General features: G+C 45.5%; 1 protein-coding gene across 2 annotated transcripts in view; it reads right to left on the bottom strand.

The window, feature by feature from the left end:
* Window positions 1-6,035: 6,035 nt before the first annotated feature.
* RNF150 (ring finger protein 150) overlaps window positions 6,036-20,447 on the bottom strand; it is a 133,568-nt gene continuing 119,156 nt past the window's right edge. The window contains exons 7-8 of one of the 2 annotated variants that reach the window (XM_030492663.1): window positions 13,736-13,842; window positions 6,036-8,528 (exon numbers count right to left, since the gene is read on the bottom strand). In XM_030492663.1, the coding sequence (XP_030348523.1) occupies window positions 8,496-8,528; window positions 13,736-13,842 (140 nt within the window). In that variant the 3' untranslated portion in view covers window positions 6,036-8,495. Of the gene's footprint in view, window positions 13,843-20,447 lie in introns of both variants that reach the window. The other variant, XM_030492664.1, reaches the window with a different exon arrangement.

The raw sequence follows: 20,447 nt of genomic DNA, 5'->3' as shown, positions 1-20,447 counted from the left end.
CCCCTGCCCACACAGCCCTCCCACGTCACCCACCTATAGAAGGAACATTGCTCCCAAGGGCATTTAAGACCTTACCACTCCCAAGTAAATATTCCTGCTGTGGACCAGCCTGACCACCTCTAGCAGTGGATGCCTCCTTCTCGGTGAGCAGGAGAGCTTGGAAGACATTGTCAGGCTTAACAGAAGCAGGAGTAAACCCTATCTGTCTCCTTATTGCCTGCTCATCCACCCAAGGCCTCCTCCGCAGGGGAACCCAGGGAGGCACAGCTTCTCTCAGCAATGTGGCTGGCCTGGGGGAGTTGCAGCACTGAGCAGGACACCAGCTCGAAGCAACACTCAGTCCTCACCCTGGCAAGGAGCTGCCCACCAGGGAGTCCCCCCCTTCTCCAAGGTACACATAAAAGTTATGCGTGCAAAAATCTGGCCTTTTAGTAAGATGTGCATGACAAACCCAAGCAAAGTGAATGGTCCAGGAGCACTCAAGGAAGATTTTAGACCACAAGCTGAGCAGACTATTCCACCAAGGGGCAACCAGCTTCAGGGAAAAAAACCATAGTTTCGTACCAGTAAAAGCACAGATCAGTCTTTTCTTCACATCCTGAAGGACAGCTCCCCAGTGTGCCTCTGAACCCCTTTACTTCCACCAAAAGGAAAGCCCCTAAGGCCCAGCAAGCAAAAGGAAAACAAGCAAGCACCACTTTCCTTTTGCAGGCTCAGTACCACCAGATCCCAGGTACCGTCATTGCCTTCCCAGCCTGCCAGGCATCCCCTCTCCCACACACCTGGCTCATCAGGAATGGCCAGGGCTGGTCGATGCTAACAAGACATCACATGCATGTGGGGAATTTTGACAGCTGTTTGTATTTAGGACTTCACTGAGCATAAGCAAATGGAGAGGGTTTTTTTGTACTAACATTCCTTTTTGGAGCAGTTTCACAGCTGAAAGTCAGCCAGGCTCGATTTTCCCTAAGAAAATTCCCTTCTCTATTGTCCTTTAGGACGATTATTTTAAACAAAGCAGCACTGTAAGTAACACACCTTCTTGTGATTCTCCTCATCCTCTTTGGTATTCTCTGACTCTCACATCCAAGCCAGGCTTAAAGCAAAATTCATCTTCTGCCTCCCCAAAGCTCCTCCGGAGCTGCCTGCATGAAAACAACCTCCCCTGGGAGAAGGGAGCCGCTGCCAAGCATCTCTATCCAGGGGAATGCATGCTGGGGTTGGGGGGATGAAGTAATTCCCACCTTGAAGCTGTACCACCAGTCTGTGTTAGACCTGCAGGCATGAAACTCAGTCTGGATAGCTGAGGATGCCAGCTGAGATGATGAATGGTACTGAAGTGGATCTGGGTTTCAGTTGAATTGTGTCCAGTTAAAGGTGTCTATGTACAAATGGGGGTTTCTCATGGTTAGGTGGAAGTAGGATGTGAGATCCAGCATGCTACAATGGGCATCATGCTCCAGTTTGGGTTCTGCTCCCCTGCAATGTGCCTGTTCAAGTGCAATTCCTCATGCAGGGTGATGCTGTCAGTTCATGCCTGGGTCTGTTCCTCCTCGAACTGTAGCCAAAACCACACCAAAATAGCCTGCTTTTAGATGGTGGAAGTGCATGCACAAACAGAAGTTCAACTGATTTGCTTTAGAAACACTCCTTTAGCTAAAATGCAGCTAAAACATGCCATCTCCTTCACCCAGATGGTTGGGTTGTGGTGTGGCTGCAACACCGGTCTCCAGCCCTGCTCTTGTCCTTGTCCTGCTGCTCAAGCCACCGTCAGCAGGTGCCCTTGTTGGATTTTGCTTCAGTTTTCCTGCCTATGAAGCAGGGCAGCAGTCCCGCTCCCCTCTGCCAATCCTGCTGGCTGCTGGGCAGATGGACGTGCAAACCCAGTTGCACTTAGAGCTTTCCTGGGTTCCTCTGCACATACACCCTGGGTGATCCAGGGGGACGTCTCCCAGTGGCTGTCAAGGACTAATCACAGCCCCTCAAAGTGACCTCCAGTCCTCGGTCCCCATCCCACAAGGTGCTGTGCTGCTCCAGCAAATGCTGACCCACACCCCAAACCTGGAGGGGCTTGTCTGGGGGGACCCCCTGTGCTTCCTCACACATGCCGAGAAGGACAGAGCTTTTCCCTACCAATACAGCGGCCACGGGGCTAAGCTCGACAGGGCTTCATTGGCTGGGGGTGATGGTGAGGAGCCGGGGCTGTTCTTTCCAGGCAAGGGAGAACACAAGGAAAATGAGGAGAAAACTCCCCAGGGTGCCTTTCCCTTGTTCAACACAATAAATATTCACTAATTTAACTCAATAAATGAAGGCCTGCTCTAGTGGAAGGTGTCCCTGCCCATGGCAGGGGGTTGGAACTGGGTGAGCTTTAATGTCCCTTCTAACCCAAACCATTCTGCGAGGCTGTGACTGTAAGGCAGCCCGGGCGGTGCATTTGCGGGGCGCGGGAGCCTCCTGCTGGAGAGACGCGGTGTGCGTCCTGTCTCCGGCCCGCGGCACCCCGGAGCCGTAAATGCCCTTAATCGCTCAGGTTTTGGAAACATTTTCTTCCCAGCCCACCTGCACTGCAGCCTCACCTCGCCCTCCCTCCGCTCCGACCCTCCCGCCTTCGCCTCTAGAACCTGAGGCTTGGCAGAAAATGGTCAGAGGTCTGGAGCAGCTCTGCCGTGGAGGCAGGCTGAGAGAGCTGGGCTTGTTCAGCCTGCAGAAGAGGGGGCTTGGAGCAACCTGCTCTAGTGGAAGGTGTCCCTGCCCGTGGCAGGGGGTTGGAACTGGATGAGCTTTAAGGTCCCTTCCAGCCCAAACCATTCCGTGGTTCTATGAAATATCACAACCACCGTAAGAGACAGCACATGGGCTGGCATTCCCCAGGCACCCCTGGCCTTGGAGGAAGCTGCAGGGCATCTGGTTAGGGTGCACTGCTTGTGCTCTGGGTTGGTGCATGCAGGTAACATTCGAAGCCCACGGGAGCTGGGAGCATTTCCTGTCACTGTGCTGGGCGACACCTTGGCTCTGTTCCCACCATGGGGCTTGTCTCCATCCTCCCTGCCTGATGTCGTGCTTTGGCTGCCCCCCCCCCCCCCCACTGTGCAGTTAAGGGCAGAAAGGTCTGGAGAAAGGCAGCGAGTACATGCCAAGACATGGAGCACTGTGCCACACAACATGTCTAAGCGAGCTTGGCCCCTGCACCGGGAAGCACTGACACCACAGGGATATATTAGACCTCTGCAAAACCAGGAGTGACATGGAGAGGGGTGACTGCCCCGGTGCACTGTTCTGTGGGTGTCTGCTCCCAGTCTCGGTGTCAGATGCAGGCGAGGCAGGCTGCTGGTCTGAGCCAGCACGGCTGCCCCAAGCAGGGGCAGAGGAACAACTTCATCTGAGCTGCAGGCTCTGACAGATGAGCTCTGGGGCTCTGCCAACACGTCTAAGGCGTTCCCACTCCCAGATGGCTGTTCTGTCCGTCTGCCAGGAGCTACCATGCCTCCGAGCTGGAGCAGGAGGAGGGATGTCTGCCTGGGCTGCAGCCACCATGAGTCGCTGCTGGCCTCCCTGTACAAGCCTACCTGTGCTCTCAGGTGAGACGATGGGCCATAGAGCTGAGGTGCAGGTGTCCGTGAGGGTGTCCAGAGGAGCAACGTGGTGGCCTGCAGCAAAGTGTGGACAAAGCACATGAAGGTGGTGACACTTTGTTTGCTTCGGCTGCTGCCAGGGTTTGCTGGCAGCTTGTCTGCATGAGGATCAAAGGCTGAGGAATGTGTGTTGCAAAATTACACCCTCACTGAGCACAGATTTCCTATGGCTTATCTACGATAAATGCACCAGCCCATTAGATTTCTTCTGGGCCATGAAGGCCTCTTATTCCCTTTGGGATGCCCCCAGACGTGATCTCCCTGCGTTGCAGACCTACCTTCTCATAGTTTTCCTAGTGTGGCTCCTAAAACCCTGCACAAATGACTGCAACTCCTCTCTGGGTACCGTCAAGTGTGCAGCACAAAGCTTGCTTTCTTTCCTAGCATGGTTTGGGTATCATGGGACAGAAGGAATTCTGGGTTGTATAAGTCATTGCACAGTGCAAAAATAGATAAATGCCCTTTGAATCCTAAGTCCTCTCCATTGATGTATCTGAGGGTCGCCTCCTTGAATCACACCAGTGAATTTGCCTTATTCCTTCTGGAAGAAAAAAAAACCCCACAACAGAGCAGAGAGCAGCGCAGCTTTATTTCCATATTCTGACCAGAAATGATTCCCATATAGAGTTGAGAGTGATGTAACACAAGCCCCAAGTATGTGTTGCATCCTGGAGCGAATTGCCTTACGCCCCGTGTTATTTATAGCCCTGCTGCCATTCCCAGCAGCTCCCCGCTGCGTTACTTGTGCGGCGCGGCTCGGGTCCCGCAGCACGGGCAGCAGCTGTGTTGTGTGTGCAGATCACATAGCAACTGCCACAGCTGCCTGCCAACGAGTACCGGCCCCCGCCGCTCCCCGAGACAGCTACTAAAGGAAGGCAGAGAACAGAGCAGCGGGCAGGGAGGGAGACACGTGGGGAAGAGCGGGACCAGATTCCTTGGCTAGCAATACCTGCGGTCTCCCTCTGAAGGCCGTCCATGCTTTTGGCGTGGAGGGTTTCTGCCCTTGGAGCTGGGCTGGTGGGACGGTGAGCTCCAGGATGTGCTGCCAACTGGCTGACATGGGTTGGGAGGGGAAAAGTAATTTCTGGCGTTGCTGAGAGAGATCTTGAGTTGCTGGAGAGGGTCCAGAGAAGGGCAATGAAGCTGGTGAAAGGTCTGGAGCACAAGTGTGATGAGGAATGGCTGAGGGAACTGGGGGGGTTTAGTCTGGAGAAGAGAAGGCTCAGAGGGGGCCCTATCTCTCTCTACAACTACCTGAAAGGAGGTTGTAGTGAGGTGGGGGTCGGTGTCTTCTCTCAAATATAAAGTGGCAGGACAAGAGGTAATGGCCTCAAGCTGCTTCAGGGGAGGTTTAGATTTGATATTAGGAGAAATTTCTTCACTGAAAGTGTAGTCAGGCATTGAACAGGCTGCCCAGGGAAGTGGTGGAATCACCATCCCTGAAAGTGTTCAAAAAACATGTAGTCGAGGCCTTTAGTGACATGGTTTAGTGGTGGACTTGGCAGTCCGGGGGTAATGGTTGGACTTGATGATCTTAAAGGTCTTTTCCAACTTAGTTGATTCGATAATTCTATGATAAAACCACATTAAATCACATGTGGTTTTCCTGCTCTGAGCTTGTCTGCTGCCCCTCTGTCATGAACATCAAGACCGAAGCCCAGCAGGAAGGTGTGACCTAGCCCATGGCTGCTGCCTTCCTTGCTCCTGGGTGAAATCCAAGCTAGGGCCCCAAACAATTTGGCTGTTGATGCCTTGAATGCACCGCTGCGGATCAGTGAAAGGCATCCATGCTGGAGGCACTCACCGGTCAGCAAGCACAAAATGGGCCAGGATGGGGGCTGGCTGTTGACCCTCCTTCAGGGATTTCTGTCCACCTTCTGTCGCATATACTGGAAAACTTCAAGTCTCTTCAGTTCTTTCAGACAGGATTTTTGCTGGGCCTTGAACCTCTTGCTGGCAGCACACCTATGCTAGACAGCATCACAGCCCCCAGGGGTCTCCCACAGCCCCCTGCTCCCAGGGATGCGGAGCAGCAGCTGAGGACCCCTCACACCGCTTGTGCCATTCCCACTGGGGCATGGCAGAGCTGCCACTGTTTAAAGCTATTTTAACACATTATGCCCGGTGTCTGGGATGGGGAAGTGGAGGCATTTACCTCTCACACAGCCACTGCATTCTGATCAAAAGCAGCTGAAGGATGGGGGGGACCTGAGCAGTGGCTGGGGCTGGAGAAGTGGCACGGAGGCCAGGCTGCCACTTGGGTCCCTTCCTGCTGTAGCTTCTGCCTCCTGTGAACACCAAAGTCTGCAGTGGTCAAGTTCTGGAAGAAACAATCTCCAAGTTTCCCACATCAGGAAATGCCAGTTTTACACAGTCTGTTAGAAAATATGTACGACACAGTAATCAGATTCGTTTTATTAAAAAACTTGCAATAAAATTCCTTGGAATTCACCATCTTAACTTTGAGAGTTGCAATATTTTACTAGTACATAATAACACAGTCTCACATATTTACATTATAATCCTCTATATAACAAAAATAGCCATGTTGTACTACTGAATAATGCTTCCGAATATTACCCTCAACATTTCGGTACTTTCCCCAGCTGAGTCACTGTCCATGCTCTTTAGCATTTACAGTACATAACAAAGCAAGAAGGAAACAAAATAAAAAGTGTGTGCCCCATGATTTCAGGCAAATCCCTTTAAGATGGTAGCTCTCCGACTCCCACATTTTTCAAGAGAGATAAAGTGCATTGGAGGGGAAGATGTATACATTATAAAATATCAGCAAAGACTTACAGTCTATTTGCAATACTGTACAGAAAGTAATGCTAGAAAAAAAAGGCTCGCTTCACAAACTGCTACTGCACTGTTTTGGCAGCAAGTCACAGGGTAGCAGGCGGGGGGGAAGCTGACTATGAGAAAAAGAGCTATGTAAATGCCACTGTGTGATTTTGCCATGGTCTTCGCTGGGTGCTGCACAAACCAAAGTGCAGCTGGCTGAGAAAGGAACGGTTTTTTAACACGGAGATGGAAGGTTGTTTCCACAGCTGGAAGAACCACAACGTGGTCAGCCTGCAGGAACCAACTGCCTTACCAGCAAACCAGCTTCAGCCAGAACCAGGCTCCCAGCCGGAGGGGCCATGATGCCGATGTGTGACAGCCCTGTCACCCCCAGCTTGCCAGGGCAGAAGCAGTAAATCCACTCCTGCATCCGGAGCGGGACTGATTACCTTGTTCCACTGGGACAGACCATTGTCTCCAAACTAGAAGTTATTTTGATAAGCTGTGCACTGATCCATATGGTATTTATTTCACTCAGGGTTTTTCTTCCCTTCTTAACGTCAGCATTTGCTGGTATGGCTCTGCGGCATGTGAAAAGAGACATGGCTGGAAAAAGCTTTGGAGCCATCACTAAAAGCCAGGATACTCCTGCTCTGTTCATGAACCATGTACAAATGGGACACCACAGTTTTTTGGTTTGCTTATAAACTACTCAATAGAAATGATCCTCTTCTGGAAATGGATGGAATGTATATTTTGACAAGTACAAAACCATTTTAAATGTTCACTAAATACAAGGAACATCTTGCTATAAAAATAACAGACCCTCCCACCCGCTGTCCCCTCTTTACATTTCTAATTATAAAATGGTACAGTCATTTCAGGTTCCTAACATGAAACAGGAAGGGCGGTATTACGTACACATACAAAACATTTAGGTATCTGACATCTGAAATAACATTCAGATATACATTCAGAGCAAACAAGCATCTCGATCTTGCTATTGTTTTTCAAGCTACACAGGACTGAAGATTTGAGAAATAAACAAAAATGGGAAAGTAGCATTTCTTTTTTTTTTTTCTCCCTCTCCCTTTTTTTCTTTGCATTCACTCCAGAAAGAAATAACTTCCACTGGTTCACAATTAACATAGTTGAGACAAGATTAATTTCAGATGGAAAATTCATCTGTTGGCTTTTCATTCAAAATCCACAACATCTTTCATTCATTTTTGTTCTCTGTTTCTCCCTTTGAAATACAGCTCCTGCTCGGAAGGGGTGTTTTTTCCCTAGAGAAAGAAGTGCCAAAGCAGAGGGAGGGAGCTGAGCGGGTGTCCAGCGTGGCAGGGGTGGCCTTGCCTTCTCCCTCACTCCCCACCCCAGCCGGCAGCTGCCATCTGCCACACAAACAAATCCAGGCTAAAAAGTCCATCTGGCGTTCCTCTTTCAACTGCGAAACTATCAATTAGTTCAGGTAACAGCTTGGGAAAGTAAAAGGAGTGCTTGCGTTGGATCAGCCGTCCCTATTCACTACAGCCTGCGAAACAACACCTCCACCCTCGTTTCCCTGCCCCGACAGTATTTCATGCCATTGTTTTTCACTGCTTGCGTTAATGAAGCCGATTCGTTCGTGTCACGCTGGCTGCCCTGTATACGCTCACACATTTTGCATCTATAAAACAAATGACTTAACACTCGGTGTTCTTCAGGGAAGCAGCAACCCTGATCAGCACTGGTTATGAAGAAGGTTGGCGGCCCTGAGTCTGCCCAGCACCCCTGGCCTATCTGTGATTAAGCTGAACTTAGGCTGGCTCCTCTCCTCCATGCTCAACCAGAGCAATCCAATCTGTAGGCAGCACAGAATGCAAGAGACGAAGCGGCACAGCATCAGTTTGATCCCACCGTCTTCTTCCCCTGCAACAAAGGCTCACGCCAGAGCAGAAACCTATGGAGGGACTGGGAAGGAACCAGATGGATTTCTCTGCCATTTCAGTCCTGTGGAACTGGAAATGAGTGCATCCCAACAGCAAACCAAGCCCTCCCTCTTCTGTTTAGAGAGTCAGCCTGTCTTGGCCCCTATTCCGAGTAGAGTGGCCCGACAACAGGGATCTACAAGAACAACAAATGGTTAAAAAAAGTCCATTATTGCTAATAAATAGAAATCAATAAATGACTATTGGTTTTCCTGGCTTGCATGGCCTATAAATTCTTATCCTGGCTTATTTCAAACTATATGCTTAGTCATGAGCTTTTCCAAGGACAGAGACCACAAAGGAATGAGACTCTTGGAAACAAAGCCCGTGAGATTCCCAGCTGGGAAGTTGGACTTGCAGTCCAGAGATTTACATTTGAAGACTTGTGCCCTGATCTTTGCCTTTTAATCACAGAACCCTCTCAAAGGGCTGTGGCGTATATTCAAAGGAAAATTTTGTAAGGCAAAATTCCGGAAAACCTAAATGAGAACTGCAGCTTTAACAAGAACAGCAAATAAAACTGCCTTTATGGATACTCTGTAACTGTGTTGTGATGAGTAAACAAATGTACACAGAAGTGTTAAGTGATCTGCAGATACCCACCAGGACAATCCATCCATATGCAAGAGTCTTCTGAGCTAGACATTTTTCAAACTGGACAAGCATTTCTTTTGATTTAGCAAGGGGGAAAACAGGGTGGGTTAACAGGTTTGACAAGGAAAATAACTGGATCACAAAGTGCATATACTTTGAGAAAGATCAAATTCAGAGCTGGATCTGTCTCTCTGCTTGGATTCATTTAGTTAACAAAGTAAAAAAGTATCCGAAATAAGTCATTCAACAAGATGAAGTACTGCCCTTCTTGCACTGGCTTCCTCTGGATCTGATCTAGGGTTCACTGAAGCAGTGAGATCCAAGGGATCTCTTATCATAGGAGATTTTGATTTTATTTTTTTCCAAATTGCCTCTAGAAAGCCTTTTTCTTAGTGCCACAACCTCCCTCACATAAAAAGTCATATCAAAATGGCAGCTGCTTCTGTTTTCACTACAATACAGTTTCCACAGTCTTACCAATACACTTTTATATGCATCCATGGCAATATAATTCTACAGAATGCTTAAAGAATGAACTACAGTGCTATGATTGACCTGATTCTGGTTTTGAGGCTCTGAAGCAATCAGGAAATGAAAAAAATCCAAACCCTCAGCAAGTGTTAGATCTGGATCCCCACCAGAATGGGTCAGCCATGGGGAGGGGATGTGGAACTGGCACCCTGCAAAACTCTGCCTATACAACTTTTTATGTGTCCCACCTATTGAACAGACCTTTAGTTCAGTGAAACCCATGAAAATCAAAGGATACTCAGAGAGCAGTCTCCGTCTGCCCACGTTTCAACCTGCAACCCAGCCTGAGTGGAGATGAGCCTCACTAAGGTGAATACTTCTCCCACCTACAACTTGTTCATGGAAAAGAAAAGAGCCTCAAACGACAGGACAGGAAAATCTGAGAGAGACACAAGATCAGCTTAAACACAAAAATGTCTTTCTCAGAGAGCTGCACGGTCCATCCTTTGGCCGCCAGCCCTGTGCAGGAGGTGCCCCTCTGCCCCCGCGTAAGTCACAGCATGAGCCTGCAGAATTACGTGCATGAGCACTTGTTCATCAGAGGGCACCAGAGGATTTTGTGTTTTCCTGGCTGCATGCTAAAGGCTGCTTTCCCTTCTGAACAGGCAGTGCTGTGTCCCTGGTATCCGAATCCCATGTATTTAATTCCAGAGGCCAAGCTCAGCAGGCAGCAGTACTGAGGACTCACGCAGGATGGGACTCATCTTGCTCAAAGTGGCAACTCAGGTGGTTTAATTTTACCCTGTGAGGAAATCTTAGTGGAGAGACTCACGTAAGCAAAATAGTGCATGGGCATGCAGATCTGCAGAATTAAGGCTTTCATATGTGCTACAAACATACACCTGGAGGTCTCAGTATTTATGAAGCACCTCAAATTCCCAAGGCATTTCAGAGGTTATATATACAAAGAATATTGTCAGCCAGATCCTGCTTTAGAAAAATATTTCCATTTGACACAGGGGCTTAATTATGCTCATAGACCTGTTGAAAATAACATGATTTTGGTACAAGTCCAAAATTAACCGCAAGTGCTTTTCTGAAGAAGGACAGAATAAAACATTTACTTAAGTGCTTTCCTAAATTCTGGCTTCAGTGATGTGCAACCTGGCTTTTCACTTGCTACTGCTTAACAGTGCCCAGAGCTGTAGAACACCTGAGGACAGGGATGGAAAAACATCTTTCCTGAGTGAAACTGCAGGTGGAACTGGGAAAACAAAAGCAGAGTGACTCCTGACCCAGATTTTCTGGGACACCTCTTCTGAAAGACTACAGTATGGTGATACGTAAAAATGTCTCACCCAGCCTAGCACCTTGCCAGTGGCCACCTGTGGACCCTGAGGGACCACATCTGGTATGGGATACTCAGGAAAAGATCATGCACAGTGTGATCCCTCCCCAAAATCCTTCCTCAACTCCTAGAAATAAGGGCAGGGTCTGTATGTGATGCCCTTTTGAGCACAGCTCCCTTCAATGATTTTGCTGGGCAAAGGAGCCAGTTCACTATCAGCTGGGAGTTTCACCTACTGTCTTGCTTTTCCACAGACCTCACTGCTCTGCTGTGCTGTGGATGACTATGCTATGGCAACAGATAATTGGTCAATCTATCTATTGAGATTAACTTAGTTAATTGTGAAATTAACTTAAGTGTGAAATAAAATGAAGACTTTGTGACAGCTTCTCTAAAACCCAAGCAGTGCAGCGAGGAGTATTTTGTCTGTGTGCTGGGCTGCAGCGGATGGATGTTAAAGGATCACTGACAACTCAGACATTATGTTCGTGATGCTTCTGTGACATGTAGCACCCAGGCTCCAGCACTAGAGAAGAAATTGTACCAGTGTGTGTAGTTCCCCTAGGGAGACCTGACTGTGTATAACCAGCTTCACTCTTCCCCCTGCAGTCATTTGAGATGAATTTCATTCCTCTGTGGAGGGCCACACAGGAATGCATTTTCTGTAAGCACCACTTAAACCCCATTTCAGCATTATTTCTGGAGCCTAAGTGGAGCTGATGAAGTACCTTGTGCAAACTCTCTTGTGCAGGGGTGAATCTCAGCATCAGTCCTCCTGATGCAGTGCACCTTTCCCATAGCAGCAAGGAAGAGAGGTGACATTAAAGAATAAGGAAAATACGATTACAGAACCACACATATTGGCAAGACTGACCTAGTCGTGCCCTTTAGAATGATCTCTAACTTTCTTTCTAAACCAAGCAGATTTCCAGCATCTCCTTAATTAAATAGAGATGTCCTTTCAAATGGCTTATAAAAATCTAACTGCACATTTCCGGATCATGGTTTTGAAGGATGATTAGGCTGTGCTCCTTTGCCTCAAAGTTACCCTGTAATTTAGGGACTAAGAACATCAAAAAAATTAGGCTATAAAATGAATTGAGTTCTAACTGGACCAAAAAGCATGGAGTATAATTTTTCCTTCTTCCTGTACTAAAGAAGCAAGTCGGCCAAAATTTTAGGGATAGTTCTAAACATATTTGTTCCTGAATAAGAGCTGACAAACCAAATTTTGGCTGGAAGTTGGTCTCCACATTTAACAAGTAAATCCACAAGGAGACTAAACACAGCAAGAACCCTAACAGTTGCATTTTGAGATGCTGCCATGACACCATCAAGTCAAAATGTTTGACCTCGCCATGAAATTGCAATGTAAGATGAATTGTTGATTCTATGGACTTGACTCAGGAGGCAGTAATGTGATTCAAATCATCTGACTGTCAACAGAAACCATGTACTCTTGTGTAACAGTAAGCTAAAAATGCTTCTTCACAGTTAAGTATTTTGACTGAAAAAGGAAACCGTACACTGAACAAGTAATGATAAGCTTCTCCATGGAAAGCAGAGCTCAGGATGAACTAGATAATCATCGCAGGCCATTATTACTTAGGTGTTTTGATTTAGTTAGTTCTGTTTATTTTCGTATTCCCTCCCCTCTACCCAATGTATTTTGGTATATATATCTATATACAAATTGCAAGAATTCCATTATGCTTGCCACAGTGTTGACGGGAACCCTGGAGGGCAAGGAACCACCTGAACTCCTGTGTTGGGTAACAAGTTTTAAAAGGTAAGAAGTGAAATACACCAAGAAAAAACCCCAAACCAACCAGGAAGTAAACATTTCAACCAGCTGCCTCCTGCTTCATTAGCAATTTCTGATGCTGATATCAGCATCTCCAGACCCCTTCTAAGAATACTGTCATCCACATAATGCACAGCTGTCAACAAGCAGCCTCTGGAAACCTCTCAGACACTCCTTTAGCCTACCAGTAAGATTTTGGTCTGTAAAATTAAGAAGAGACATGATGTTATACTAGATCTTCTTTTCCAGCTACTGAATTGTAGGAAGGCCATTAATGTACTGACAACTGCTAATAGCATAAAATACAGCAAAGGACTACAAGGATGGAGTAAAGCTTTAAACTTTTTTTTCTCAACTTCACACTATATGATACTTGTCTAGAACAGACCTCTGATACTTGTCTAGAACAGACCTCTACGTAAAAGCCAACACAATGTTTTAACCCGAATCTCAACGATCTCTGTTAACTCAGAGCTCTCCTACAAATAAAGGCCTTCAGAATATACCATTTCCAAGGCTCCCACTTAATGAAAGCACGCTTCACATTAATGCAGGGTGCTGGTGCACCATCCTTCTGAAGCCATGTGTACTTCATGCAGAAACAACAAGGCAATGATAAATCCTGGAGTCAGATCATGAAGTGACCAGTGAATGGAAATTCAGATTTCTGGACTGAACTCTTGAAAAAGCTGGGGTCAGTCAACAAAAACAGAGTGTCCATCCATAACAAACCATAACCAAACAAACAAACATAGCAAACAGACATCTTTTCGAAACAAAGAAACAAAACCCAATCGAACAAGTGTAGAAAACACTCAAGCTGTCATTTCAGTCGCGTATTTATGAGCCACTGAAGAGTTAAATGACCGCTCTCAAGCACGTGGGTAAACTGGAAGCGTTCATCTCCCATGTGAACAAAATGAACGTATGCAGATGATGAAACCGCATCCAGGAAGACACAACTGTTGCTATTGCTTTTCGTGACCATCTCGAATGGAGTGTGCAGGAGTGACAGTGCTCTGGAGGCATGTGCATGACTGGTCCAAATCCTAGAAAGCTGACTCAGTCCCTCCCTGTGACCCTCCCCTGTAGTTTAGTGTGGGATCTCTGTTTTTCAAGACTTCACCTCTTCGCAGTCTTGATCAGTGGAAAGCTCCACATCGGACAGTCCAACCTCCATTGCCATAATCAATGAAATATCTGAATCACTGCTCACTGCTGGCTCCTGTTCATCTGTGAGGGTAGAAAAGACAAGAAAAGGGCATTATGGTCATGTCTTTCTGCCAACTTACTACTATTTTTCAGTTCTGCACATGGGACCCGGAGGTTTCTCCACCACTGAGGTTGTGCTTTGCTCTTACTCACTATCTGTCTAAAGCATTTCAAAAGCATCAGAAAGTTGAAGCCATCAGTGGCAAGACACACAGCGACAAGGAATCCTCCCAGGGTTCTCCATCCAGGCTCTCTACCTCCTTCCTCCCATCGCCTGAGCACTTCCCTCTCTGTTCCCTTTCACTTCCTCACTTGGCATCACCCTACTCACCCCACAAAGGCAGCAAGTTAAGGACTAATTCACAGGGCACCTGGTGGAGCGAGTTGGCTGTCAGGAAAACATTCCTCACAGGAAAAGAATCTGCCCAAACTCTCATTAGGTGACACGATCTCTGTTAGTGGAGACTTTTAAGAGGGCACTAGGCTGATGTCTAGAAGGAGCAACATGTATGCCATTAGCTATGCCCCAGGACTCAGGACCAGTCTACCTGCCTTCTCAGGTGCCTTCTCTTATCCTTTTCCAGTCTCTTTTCTATTCACCCTTTCCTCTATTTGAAGATGCGTTGGAAGTTCTTAATCCAAGCCAAAGGGATCTACCTTAATCCACGAGGATCACAAATACAGTAAGAGTCAGACTGGCCAAACTGCAAATCCCATCAAAACTGTAAGTGTAGGAGGAGTAACTTGTTTATGTTTTGATCCCACAGCACTTACTATGTATGTAATTAGTAGCGGATAAGGACAACAGATTTTAAAGGACTAAAAGCTTCTTTTATTTCAAGAACAATCAGGAGAAGCAAAGCACACTGGATCTCTTGGGAGATTTTCAAAGGCACAAAAATCCCATAGGTGGCTGAGTCCCTGAGAGAAAAAGTTGATGGTTCATATTTTCAAGTGGTTTAATTACAATACTGTAAATGTATTTAAATCTGTGGCAGTTTTTCCTTTACATATTTTATTTTTCAGACAATAGAAGCAGAGCTTAACTGATGCTAAAACCCCCTAAAAGTTGAATATCTAAGAATTAATAAGCAAGAAACATTACAGAGGAGCCAGGAAAATACTAACTCCTCACAGTTTAATTATTCACTTGAAGCTAAGTGAGCACAATTAGTCTCCTCTCAAGAGCTGTGTGTTTTTAAAATCTGTTTTAGAGAAAAAAACATGTATTTACTTGTGCTGGGATTAGACGTCATGTTCTGTGGAGAAAGCCTGAATGCGGTCTGCATTATTCAATATGAAAGAGCCTGTGCTTTCCTTTACAACCCTTCCCAATTTTCATTCTGGATTATTTTTATACTTTCTTGATTGCAAGATAAATAATTAATGCACACAACCTCTTTATAGCTGTATCTTTTTTTTTTCTCCTTATCAATATGACAGTAGTAAAATATTTCAAAGCATTGCTTCTGACTATATAAATGCTTCCACTGGAGGTGGGGGAAGTACGCACTGACTGAATGGTATCTCCTGCAGACTTCAGTGGGCTTGAATTACACTGAACCATTAGGTGAACTGCTAGATCCAAGAGTACAAAAATGCACCTCCAAGACCTAAAGCATAATCTGTAGTGGTAGCAGCTCCCTGAGCCAGAACGATGCGGTTCCAGACTACTGGATTATTGATCATTCCTCTGTAACTAATAGGATTCTTAAAAAACAATGAAAATGATGCTTTAAATGTTGACCTAAGAGCAAGTTTATATTTGCATGACAGAGCTCCTGAGGCTTAGCCATGTTAAACCGCTGCCTGGAGCACTCTTGAGAGAAAGGTGATTTTCATCTGAGCTAGCTGTGCAGGAAAGAAGGACAGGCTGAATGGTGGCAGCCACACACATACTGAAGAGACAGGCTGAGCTGCCAACACCAAATGTCAGAGCATCAAATAGAGACGTATTTATGGTGCTGAAATGTTATTTCAAGAATTGTTGTTTCCTCTTGGGTTGCACAGCCAAAAAAGATCTCAGCTGAGTTCAAGAGAGGCAGATAGAACAGCAGATTTACAGCTCACCTACCAACTGTCTAACCTATGCACAGGAGCGCCCATTTAATTTAAAACTTGAGTTTTAAATTAAAAATCCTATACAGTTATCAAAATTCTTGGATCTTATCATTTCCTCTGTAGTTTGTCTTCTTTGGGACTGAAGTGCAGGTCAGTAGGAATAAAGAACAAAGGATCCTAAAAATGCCCATGCCTATCCCCTGGCATTGCTTTTGCAGTGCTGTACAAGTGCCTAGAAACATGAATGCTCCATCTTCCTTGCTTGCTAACAGTGCAGCGGTTCAAAATTCCAAAGCTGCAGCCTGCTGCTTCAGCAGAGCAAGGAGAAAAACTGAAGACATCACCATCCCTTACACCTTCCCTTCCAGGGAAGGGGTCAGCACTGACGTTTCTCTGGAAGATGCAGACGACACAAGGAAATCAATGCATCCCTCAGCATTACAGGCTTGCCCTTGTAAACAGGAGTCCTGCTACTGACCCCAACATGCACAGGATGAAGCTCTGGGATGCTGCAGAAGTTAGAGCAGATATGGATCAGCTGTAGGTAACTGGGTGCAAGGTCTACGAACTGCCTCACATGGTTTCCCTCCTGAACACACACTTTCTAGATAGCGGTGGTTGGTTTGCTTTTTTTTGCCAGCTGCTCAATAATGTTAGCCAGCACAGTTAGTGACATTTGTTAAAAGTAAGCAAACCTCAACTAAACCACAAGTGCCAGGAGCTTAGCCTGCATTTTGCATCTCTGGTTTTTAGCTCCTATTTACAGTGACAAAGCTTACACAATCACACAGCTTCTACAGAAGATGTCTGACTCACTGCTAAGAACTTTTATGACCTTTTTGCAAGTTTTTTTGAAACCTGGTGTTCTTCTTGAAGCCTTGAAGCCAGGTGAGGATCTCAACTGTCAGTGAAGATCTCGGCTTTCACTTAAAAATAAATGAATCTTACAAAGAAAAGAGGAAATAGAGTTTAAAACCCCACATATCCCTAATTTCTAGACAGATTTTATGCTGTAATATCTGACTTGTGATCTCACATATTTGAGATTGGCAATCCTGTCTAACAATATACACTATAATAATTCCACGCTGTGTTTTATAGCACTTCATGCCACAGGCATAAAGCCTTTTGCTTAATGAAGCAAAAGGCACATCCCAAGCTGCTTTTCAGCCTGAGTGCTAGTGCCTACAGCAGGCAACTGTAGACCTCACTGCCACATTCCTCTCATGTCAGCGAAATGCAATACACCACAGCACGCTGCCTACTTCCAGACAGACTTTTTCCACTCACTCATATTCCCTGACACACATTCGGTTGAGAGGTGCAATAAAACAAACTCCCTCTCTAGCCAATATTTGAATTTAATTACGCTAATGCAGGAAGAATATTGCCACATAGATATGGAACTGCCCTACCTAACAGTGGTTCAGCCCTCACTTGTTGCAAAGTTCATTGAGTGATGTTTATATTTGAGTATAATTGCAATCAAACAAGGATGAAGACAGCTAGTTACTCTGGTGCTTTAAAACTAGTAAGACTGCACACTGGTAATAGTTATCTACTGCTGCTGCTTCTCCTAACACTTTGAGTAAGTCTGTAGCTGTTGCACACTAATAAATATTCCAAAAGAAAAAGGTCAGAGGATGAGTTTCCAAGAATTCGATACTGCTTGCAAGAGCCTTGGGAGGGACCTAAGCATTCAACAGTCAGTGAAAAGTGCGTTTACAAAGACATTAATCTGCCACGTGTAGGTGAGCATACAGGCATGGCCACAACTCCAGATACACTTGTAATGACCCACTCAAAGATGAGGAACAAGCTGATGTAACTGTGGCGGGTTTTGCACTCATGGAGGCCTTCCTCCTGCTCACCACTGTGCTCCTCCCAAGGAGGCCACATCTGACACTGTGCTCTGATGTCCCTAGGACATGGGCAGTGCCACAGGGCTCTCCTAAAATTGCTCCTGTTTGCCCCAGAGGCTGAGATTTCCCCCAGGCTTATGGAGCTGGAAAAGCTGCAGAACCTCATGTTTGGGCTAAAAGGTCCACAAGCAATTTGCACCCACAAAGTTACCAGAAAAACAAGAATATGTTAAAAAGATATACAGCAAAGGCTTCTCAGCATTGAATGCATATAAGATTTGTTTAAGATGACAGACTTTTTTTTCTCTGGACTATTAGGTAGCTCTCTGCTACCCATTCGTGGGTAAGCAGAGAAGTATCGATTATTACATGTCAAATGAGAGCTGCTACCAGTGTGTAATTCATCTACTGAAAGTGTAACTAAAGCCAGCAATCTCCTATTCTTGAGGATTAAAAACACAGGCCACTGCAATAAACTATTCAGTTGGGAGTCAGTCTCCCTTCCCTCATTTGTTATCAGCTCTCCGTGAACTAATTCAGCATCCTCAGTCCTGCTCCACACACAGCTGAACCGCTGCACAGAGCTGTGCAGCTGCTAATGGTTTTCTTCATCTTATGACAGTCACAGGAATCAGAGGGCAAGAAAAAGCTACTAGCGTGCTACTGACTCAGGTGTAACCTATTTGCATAGCTATCAAGTTGAGCATTTAGCACAGGAGACAAGTCTTGTTTTGCACAGATCTTTCATTCTCGAGGGTGGATGCCCATTTGAGAAGAAATGAGAAATTATTGATTTCTTCATCTAATGAAATGCTGTGAAAAATTTATCAGTTCTTATCCCATCCTTAGCTGGCAGAAATTGTACAGCAGACAAAGGGACTGTGTCTAAAACCTCATTCTGACAATACATATACAGCAAAACTTGATTTTGCTATTCATTTTAGACTCTCGATCTTGCTATTCATTTCACATTCTCACTTCTGTGAAATATACCTTATTTCAGAACTCTTCATTTTCTGAAGATAGAACTAAGCCAAAACATAAAATCCCTGGTGACAGGTATGCTCTCATGTCTAGACAAATATCTAAAATTTATGTGTTAGCATGAACCTTACTCCAGTCTGTGGCTCACTTCTACTAAACAAACATTGCCCCCAATAAGATGTGTCTTGAAGCACTTTGCTCCAGAAGAAACCAGAAACGTGACCATCTCCTGGAGCTGAGGACCTGAGAAGAAAATATATCCAGGGCCATTAGAGGCATTGACATGGGACCTTTATCAAAATGGATTCTGTTCAGCATGAAGCCACAGGGAACTGCCAATGCAAGCAGTGTTATTCTGATTTTGTTTCCAGTATCAGAACAACCAGAACACTATTCATCATCTTTGATTTATGACCAGGAGAGAGAGACATTTCTAGAGCCCTCTATTTTAGTTTTGTCTGCCCAAGAATGCGCTTTACCATTACAGATTTTATTGCTCCCTCCTCTTGCAGCCTTGCCACAGCATCACTTTGCTGCTTATAGTGCAAGCAGAGGAGCATGGTCCTATGAAGTTAGTACCTGGAATGGCACCTCCTTCCACAACAGTACTTGATCGCTGACCCTCTTCTTTAAAAACACTACTGATACTTAAAATTATCCTAAAATTAATCATCCAGTACTTTTTACTGGATTGTTTTATAAGGAAGTCTCAAATTCCTTCCATATCATCTTGATAATCGTAACACTTTAGAATAGGCCATAACTGCACTAACAAAACAACTGAAATAGGACACACGGAAAAAAATGCCTATAAAATCTCCAATGCAAAATAAGCACTGGGAATATGTCTGAGGAGAAAGGGTTATAAAAAACTCGTTACTAACACGATCCTTTTGTACACGGAGGCTACTAAAATGGATGAAGTATGGCTAGCTACAATCAAGAACAAAATACTGGGGAAATATTTTATTGCTGTTCCCTAGCATCAGAGAGAGACTTATCTGAGCAGCGAAGGGCAAAGCAGTTAAGCGCGGTAACTTCTTTTGGAAGAAAAGGTTAGAGTCTTTTTCATAAATAACAAGCCAGAGCTCTGGGAATGCACTAATGGCAACAGGGTTCCATACAAGGGATAAAGCAGATGATGCCTGAGACACAGAATATCCAAACATCAACACACCAGGAAGAACCAAATGCCATGACCTGGCAGGATTCATTCAAGACATCTCAAAAATGTGTTTAGCTGGATCAAGTCCCTTAGTGGTTGAGAGACTTGACAGATGGGCCTGAGTATGATATAAACCACTGGAGTCCCTCCCAAAGCAAACCTGTTTTTTCCTTCTTATTGAGTGAAAAGGCAACAAATTTTCCTCCTTTAATCTCTACCTAAGATATATGTTTTGGGAGAACATATAGCATCTCTTAACGCTAACAGCCAAAGACATAGCTCCCTGTCTTCAAACATCCTGCAGAACGAAGGGGTAACATTATCATCATCATCCTAGACACGAGCTACTGAGATGGAGAGTCACGACTCTTCAAGGCCTTCACCAATTCTGGGTGCCCAGTTAGGACACCGTACACCTGGTTTTTCAGTTACAGCATTAACCTGCACATTTTATGCCCCAAGAATATCTTCTACTAACTTCAGCTACAGCTGTGATTACTCAGTACTTCTGGAAATCATATCACAGTATCTAAAGTCAACCACCAAAAAATGAA

Source organism: Strigops habroptila, chromosome 7, assembly GCF_004027225.2.
Source record: "Strigops habroptila isolate Jane chromosome 7, bStrHab1.2.pri, whole genome shotgun sequence".
Classification (NCBI taxonomy): domain Eukaryota; kingdom Metazoa; phylum Chordata; class Aves; order Psittaciformes; family Psittacidae; genus Strigops; species Strigops habroptila.
Note: the sequence above shows the minus strand (reverse complement) of the source record. Positions and strands in the feature narration are given on the sequence as shown.